The 7,671-nt window shown below is 45.9% G+C and overlaps 1 protein-coding gene across 1 annotated transcript; it reads right to left on the reverse strand.

The window, feature by feature from the left end:
• Positions 1-5,168: 5,168 nt before the first annotated feature.
• Positions 5,169-6,098, reverse strand: LOC121161490 (olfactory receptor 6C4-like). Its single transcript, XM_040987906.1, has one exon. It carries the CDS (start codon positions 6,096-6,098, stop codon positions 5,169-5,171), a length of 930 nt encoding a protein of 309 aa, XP_040843840.1.
• Between the last annotated feature and the right edge of the window lie 1,573 nt (positions 6,099-7,671).

A 7,671-nucleotide genomic window follows, 5' to 3' on the forward strand; every position in this document is an offset into this window, starting at 1 on the left:
TTAATGTGGGTGCCACAGAACGGAAGTTAATTGGTCAAGGCAGCAGCTGCCATGATGAACGTGAACCCTGAAAGTCTGCAGGCAAGCACGAGCAGGGTGCCTATCCTGGCCGGGGGGGATGGAGGGGTTGCTGATGTTGCTGGTGTACCTCTTGTAGGCCATGGTTGTGAGGAGGTAAACCCTGTGGCTCCTAGGAGGATGTGGAAATAGTTTGGGTGATGCAGCCGGAGAAGCTGATGTCCTGACACTTGTGGCAATGTTGAGTAGCATCTTGGGCACAAGCACCATCTAGAACCCTATTAAAACTTATTTATTTTTATTGGAAAGGCAGATTTACAGAGAGAAGAAGAGACAGATCTGCCATCTGCTGCTTCACTCACTGAATAGCCACAGTGGACAGAGCTGAGCTGATCTGAAGCCAGGAACCTGGAGTTTCTTCTGGATCTCCCACATGGATGCAGGGTCCCAAGACTTTGGGTCATCTTTTGCTACTTTCCGAGGACGTAAGCAGGGAGCCAGATTGGAAGTGGAGCAGCCAGGATACGAGCTGGTGTCCACATGGGATACCAGTGCTTTTGCAGTAAAGGATTAGCCAGTGTAGCTGTCACAGCAGCCCCTAGAACACTTCTAAGCAGGGCAGATTCTGGATGAGGAAATACGTAGGGGTCTGTAGACAGGTACCCAGCGAAGTCAAATGACAATTAGGTTAGGTCTTCAGAGCAGTCACCAAGTGGGCAAGTGCAGGCAAATCGCCTCCTGAAGCTCGCGGGTGTCTGCCAGGCCTCATGGTTATCTGCGGCTGTAAAAGACTATAGGCCTTTTGCTGAAGTATGGGCAAACAGGACCCCAAGAAATAAGGATGGAGAATGGGGACAGGTCAGCTGACTTCCAGCATTCCTTTGCCTTTGCTGCCCTCCACTGGATTCAGGGAGGCACAGCAGGAAATTTTGCAGGCTCCCGCTTGGGTGGAAGTCATCCTTTTGATTCTCTAAAGAATTATGAGCGTCAGTGACTTTGGTCTCTTCTATACTACTTTTTTCCCCCTAAAAATTGACTTATTTATTTATTTGAGAAGAGAGAAGCACAGATTTCACATCCGCTCTTCAAATACCCAAGTACCTACAATACCCAGGGCTGGACCAGGCTGAAGCCTGGAGCCAGAAACTCAGTCTGGGTCTCCACATGGAAGTGATGGAGACCCAGTTACCAGCTCCTTGAGCCATCATTTGTCACCTGCAGGGTGAGCACCATCACGAAGCTGAATCAGGGTTTAGACCAGGTCCTCTCTTAGGGCGTTGCATCCAAACTGGTGGCTTTTTCTTCTTTTCTTTCTTTCTTTTTTAAAATTTATGTATTTTTACTGAAAGACATATTTACAGAGAGAAGAAGATACAGGGAGAAAGCTCTCCCACCAGCTGGTTTACTTCTCAAGAGGCCACAAAGGCCAGAGCTGAGACAATCCAAAGTCAGCAACAAGGAGCTTCTTGGGTGCAGGGACCCAAGGCTTTGGGCCGTCCTCGACTGCTTTCCCAGGCCACAAGCAGGGAGCTGGATGGGAAGTGGAGCAGCTGCGATATGAACCGGTCCCCACATGGGATCCCAGCGGATGCAAGGTTAGGACTTTAAGGCCTAGAGCTAGGAGCTTCTTCCTGGCTTTTCCTTTCCCTGTCTTTATCCTTCAGTTTTTTTTTTTTTTTAAGATTTATTTATTTTTATTGGAAAGGTGGATAGACAGAGAGGAAAGACAGAGAGGAAGATCTTCCATCCAATGACTCACTTCTCAAGTGGCTGCAACGGCTGGAGCTGAACTAATCTGAAGCCAGGAGCCTCTTTGAGTCTCCCACGCGGATGTAGGGTCCCAAAGCTTTGGGCTGTCATTAACTGCTTTCCAAGGCCACAGGCAGGGAGCTGGATAGGAAGCGGGGTCGCCGGGATTAGAACCGGCAACCATATGGGATCTTGGTGCGTTCAAGGCGAGGACCTTAACCACTGCGCTATCACGCCGGGCCCTATTCTTCAGTTTTTTTTTTTTTTAAAAGATTTATTTTTATTATTTTTTTCATTGGAAAGGCAGATATACAGAGAGGAGAGACAGAGAGGAAGATCTTGCGTCCGATGATTCACTCCCCAAGTGAGCGCAACTGCCGATACTATGCCGATCCGAAGCCAGGAGCCTCTTCCGGGTCTCCCACGCGGGTGCAGGGTCCCAAAGCTTTGGGTCGTCCTCGACTACTTTCCCAGGCCACAGGCAGGGAGCTGGAAGGGAAGCGGGGCTGCCGGGATTAGAACCGGCGCCCATATGGGATCCCGGGCGCGTGCAAGGCGAGGACCTTTAACCACTTGCGCCACCGCGCCGGGCCCTATTCTTCAGTTTTTAAAAAAAGATTTATTTTATTGAAAAGGCAGAGATACAGAGGGATAAGTCCCCACCCCCCCGACACACAGAAGGAGAGATGTGCTTGGTTGGGGCTCAAGCTGGGAGTCAGAACTCGACCTAAGAAAGGCCTGTTACACCTGCCTCCTGGGTCTGAATCAGCAGGAAGCTGACGGGGTGACAATATCCCAACACGCATCTTAACCATGAGCCAAATGCTCGCCCTTCTGCTTGGTTACGGTATCTTGAATTTGTATCTTGCAACTGAGTTTTTCTTTTAATTTTTTTAGCTCTAATAATTTTTTTTTTGTAGAGTCTAGGGCTTACCAAAGATAGGATTATATAATAGTATAATTTTTATTATTATCACAGGGTACTTTATTATTATTATTATTTTTTAATTTAAAATTTCAATGACACAGTTTCATAGGTTCAGGGATTTCTTCTCTCATTTCCACCCCCCCATTGATTTCCCCTATATTACTACAAAAATATAGTTCAGTCAAAACTTTATTATTATTTTAAAAATATTTATTTTTTTATTTGAGAGTCAAAGTTACAGAGAGAAGAAGAGACAGAGAGAGATTTTCCACCCCCGATTCACTCTCCAGATGGCTGCCACTGCTGGAGCTTGGCTGATCCGAAGCCAGGAGCTAAGGAGCTTCTTCCAGGTCTCCCACATGCATGCTGAGGCCCAAGGACTTGAAGCATCCTTCACTGCTTTCCCAGGCCATAAGCAGGGAGCTGAATGGGGTGGCTTTGATATGGGAGGAGACAACACGTATGATGAAAGAGTTAGAACAGACTAGTTTGTGCTGGCGGGAGTCAGATGAGCGTGTGAGTTGGGGGCCCACCACGTAAAACTGGTTGTATTACAGAGATTTTATTGACTTGGGAGCTTTTTCTGAAGCTCTGGGATTTAATGTGCTGACAGAGACCTTACTCTATCCCTGAGTTGGCTCTTTGAGCCTGTGCCATGTGATGTCCGATTCTGAGCAATGTGTACACTACAGCTGTGTTACCCAGGGAGCTGACTAGAGAGACCGAGTGGGGTGGGTATGTTGGAATGAATACGTGATGCAAGACCATGAGACTCACTGGGAGATCTATTCCACAGGAGGCCTACAGGTCACTCCTTTCGCCAAGCAGGTGAGGGCCATGCTGCTGAAAGGTGCACTGGCATCACTCAAATTCAGCAAAAGCTCTCCCTCAGAATGGACGAAGGTAGAGAGGCGGTCAGTGAGCTGGGCTTGTTCGTATTCATGGGAAAGATGGGGCCTGAGTGATTAATGTGAACTTGTTTCAATTTGGCATGGCAAGCGGGAGAGCTGGAATTGCCACCATGATTGGCAAGGCCAGAAGGGCATCCCAAGGACCTTGATGTAGGAGGTTGTGGGGACAGTTCTAGCAACCTGTGCTGGCATCCTTACCACTCCCATCCTGCTTTGGATCAACTGTACTTATAGTCACATTCTAGCTCTTCACTGATTCTCTCATCACCAAAATTGCCCAAGGTTTCCCCTTTTACCTGGAGTCCAAATGATTTCCTGGTAGCAGTTTTCATTCTGATTTAAGAACTTAAATTAGATAGTCAAAAATATGCTTATGAGCATTCATGAAGTCTAACACTGTCTTTTATAGAAGGAAACAATTTCTCTAGGCAATTCCAGAAAGAGTCAGAGGGAGAAACTTCACAGGTAAAATAGCAGGAGGTGGGCATTGGCGTGTTAAAGTACCCACACCTCGCTACAAAGGAGGTGGACTGGATTCCTGGCTGCAGCTGCTGGCTTCAGCCTCTTGCTTGTGTGGAGTCTGGCAAGCAGCAGGGGATGGCGTAGATTACTGGGTTCTTCCCATCCACCCGGGAGACCTGGATTGATATCCTGATCCTGATTTCAGCCCTGGCCAGGGAAGGGAGCCATTATAGGCATTTGAGTAGTGAACTGGCAGATGGACACTCTGTTTTTGCCTTCCAATAAGTAACTAAAAATTAAAAAGGAAAGAATATAAATAAAATATATGAGAAGGTGATCTGGAATACATCTTTCTGGCATGACATCATGCATAAACTTTTCTGAGAAGTAATTGGTCATTTCAGACACAATGTGTGTGCAGCTTTCTGATAATTACTGGTGAAACAAACAGATCCTCTTGGGAAGGCAGATTATCATTCAGATAATCACTGGTTTATGGTATACAGTCTAACAGTATTATATTCCTGTTTTCTCCACTCCCTACTCCATCATTACAAGTTATATACTAGAGAAAGTCCACGAACTGGCCTCCTTTTGATACCTTTCTCTTGCTAGAAATTTTCCCCCAAGATTCAGCCAGGCAGCCAGACTCACACCCACATGCTTATATCCATACCCAAACACACAGAGAAAGAAGGAGCTCTTAGATGCTGGCCCACTCCTCAGATGCCCACTAGTGCCAGGGAGGAGGGGATTCCATCCGGCTGTCCTTCTTGGGTGGCTGGAACACGGTGATTGGAGCCAACAGTGCTCATTCCCAGGTTCCTGTGTTCATACTATTATGGGATCAGGACTCAGGGCAAAAAAAAAAAAAAAAAAAACCACATGGACCTTAGGAGGGACCCAGACACCTTGACCATCATCTCAACTCTTCTGGGAAATGTCCTCTGCTGCTGATTCGAAACAACATTTTGAAACATACTGCCGTGCAATCTACATGAGAAGTTTCTGAACCAAAAAAGAGATCAGAAGCTCATTTGCTAGTTGAAGCAGCCAGATGAAGACATTTCAAAATTTTCATTTCTTTCGAGGCCATTAAACTAAGGAAGATTCACTACTTTCTTAGCTACATCCTTGAAGGCTTGTTTTACTTGCTTGTTCCTTAGGGTGTAAATGAATGGGTTCAGTAGTGGGGCAATGGAGGTGTTGAGCAGAGCTACTCCTTTATTGAAGGCAACTCCTTCTTTTGCGGAAGGTTTGATGTACATGAAGATGCAGCTTCCATAAGACAGGGAGATGACAATCATGTGGGAAGAACATGTGGAGAAGGCCTTTTTCCTTTGCTGTGTAGATGGGATCTTGAGAATGGTCCTGATGATGTGAGAGTAGGAGATGATGACCAGCACCAGGGTGACCACTAAGGTCACAATGGCTAGCAGGAAGTCAATGAGTTCAAGGAGGCTTGTGTCTGAGCAGGCTATCTCTATGAGGGGCCCATAGTCACAAAAATGGTGATTGAGCACGTTGGATGCACAGAAATCCAGCTGAGTGGTGAGGATGATTGGGGATAAAATGATGAGGAATCCCCCCAGCCAGGAGCCGAGGACCAGCTGGATACAGAGCCTGGGGTTCATGATGGTCGTGTAGTGCAAGGGTTTGCAGATGGCCACATAGCGGTCGTAGGACATGGCAGCCAGGAGGTAATACTCGGTGGCCCCAATGAAAATAGCAAAGAAGTACTGAGTGAAGCAGCCAGCAGAACTGATGGTCTTATCTCCAGTTGAGATGCTGAAGAGCAGCCTGGGAGTGAAAGTGGTTGTAAAGGAGATTTCCAGGAAGGAGAAATTCCTGAGGAAGAAATACATGGGCGTCTGGAGGTGAGAGTCCATTAGTGTGAGGACGATAATGATCAGGTTTCCGATGATGCTGAATATGTAGGCGAGGAAGAGAAATATGAAGATGACAACCTGAACCTCTGGGATGTCTGTTAGTCCCAGCAGGATGAATCCAGTCCAGGTCTTGTTTTTCATTGTGAAGCCTGTTGACCTTGAAGCTGAGGAAGATAGAAAGAGTGATGGGAAAGGAAGTGGAGCTGAGGGAGGGGGAAGGTGTGTTGTAGACTTCCCCTAAAATTTGTTCATTGGCATTCCTGTGCCTTTTGGTTCTAAAAAGATCTCTTTTTTTCTTCATTTCATGCCTCCAAGATCTATTTGCTGAAGTCCCCACAGGGGGCTTTTTTTCTCTTTATTTCTGAGATTTTCCCCTGAGAAATATCTTCTGCATTTTTATTCTTCTCCCTTTGTTCTCACTGTATTGTTTTCCTCTTGTGTGTATGCAATCCCTCTCCTCTTCTGCTGGCTCCTATCACCTGGGTAATTGGGAATCTGCTGCACCACTGCTCTCCCCAATATGTTGGACAACTGTTCCTATGATTGCCGCAAATCCAGAGCATGCCATTGAAAAAAAAAAAAATTGAAAAAAAAAAAAAAAGAAGGAAGGAAGGTGGCTATGAGTGCAGGAGGAAGGATTATGATTGTGAAATGCATGATGTTTTTTCTCATCATATAAATGAAAATAAAAATTCTGGAATGTCCCTGTGCAGAGTACAGAAGACTTTCTCTTTTATTTTATGCCTATTATGATTGCCTGAAATTTTAGCACCTGGTGTGCACATGGTAAACATAAGCTATGGAGGTGGTTCTAGGCTCCACCTGGCTAATGAGGAAAGGGAGGCTCGGAGGCTGTGTAGTGTGCTCAGAGCCGCACATGTAACAGCAGATGAGCTGAGCACCTAATAAGTGTAAGTGCCTCACATGCTAGAGCCATGAAATGGTGAGAGGAGCAGAAACTACCAAAATACTACAACATCCACAAGAGAATAGTAGACATTAACAGACATCAGAGTGTGTTTTCAGAGAAGGGTGACATTGAATAAGTATATATACTTACTTTTTTGGCTCTTAGAGAAGATAGGGGAGTTTATCTTGTGATGCTACGTGGGGGTGAATCAAAACTGAGAAGTCAGGGCCTGACACGATAGCCTTGTGGCTAAATCGCCTTGCATCGGCTGGGATCCCACATAGGGGCAGGTTTATGTCCTGGCTCTTCCATGTCTCATCCAGCTCTCTGCTTGTGGCCTGGGAAAGGAGTAGATGATGGTTCAGTGGCTGGAGGAAACTCCAGGCTCCTGGCTCCTAGCTTCAGATTGGCTCAGCTCCCCTACTGCAGCCACTTGGGGAGTGAAGCAGGGGACGGAAGATCTTTCTTCCTATATCTCTTTCTCTCTGTGTATCCATTTTTTACAAAAACAAAACAAAACAAAACAAAAAAAAAAAAAACAAACTGAGAAGTCAGGTGGGAATGAAAGATAGAAAAAAAAGGCAACATATTTCCTTTTTTAGCACCTAGTTATGTCCTGATTGCTTATACTAAACTTAGAATATCGGGGGCTAATTTGATAAGAAACACTTTATAGCCGTCTCTGGCTTAGAGGTCAAATTGGAACTGGGCTCACGTCTGCTGAGGATGCTGTCTTTGTGAAAGTAATTGAAGCATTAGAGACTGTTGCATTCTTCAAGGTCTAATTTAATCTGCAGGCTGGCT

This window comes from Ochotona curzoniae, unplaced genomic scaffold (genome assembly GCF_017591425.1).
Source record: "Ochotona curzoniae isolate NIBS_2020 unplaced genomic scaffold, NIBS_Ocur_1.0 contig_1014, whole genome shotgun sequence".
In the NCBI taxonomy this organism is placed as follows: Eukaryota; Metazoa; Chordata; class Mammalia; order Lagomorpha; family Ochotonidae; genus Ochotona; species Ochotona curzoniae.

Excerpts from the sequence above, each read along its gene's own strand:
- LOC121161490 (XM_040987906.1), bottom strand. The coding sequence starts at position 6,098 with ATGAAAAACAAGACCTGGACTGGATTCATCCTGCTGGGACTAACAGAC.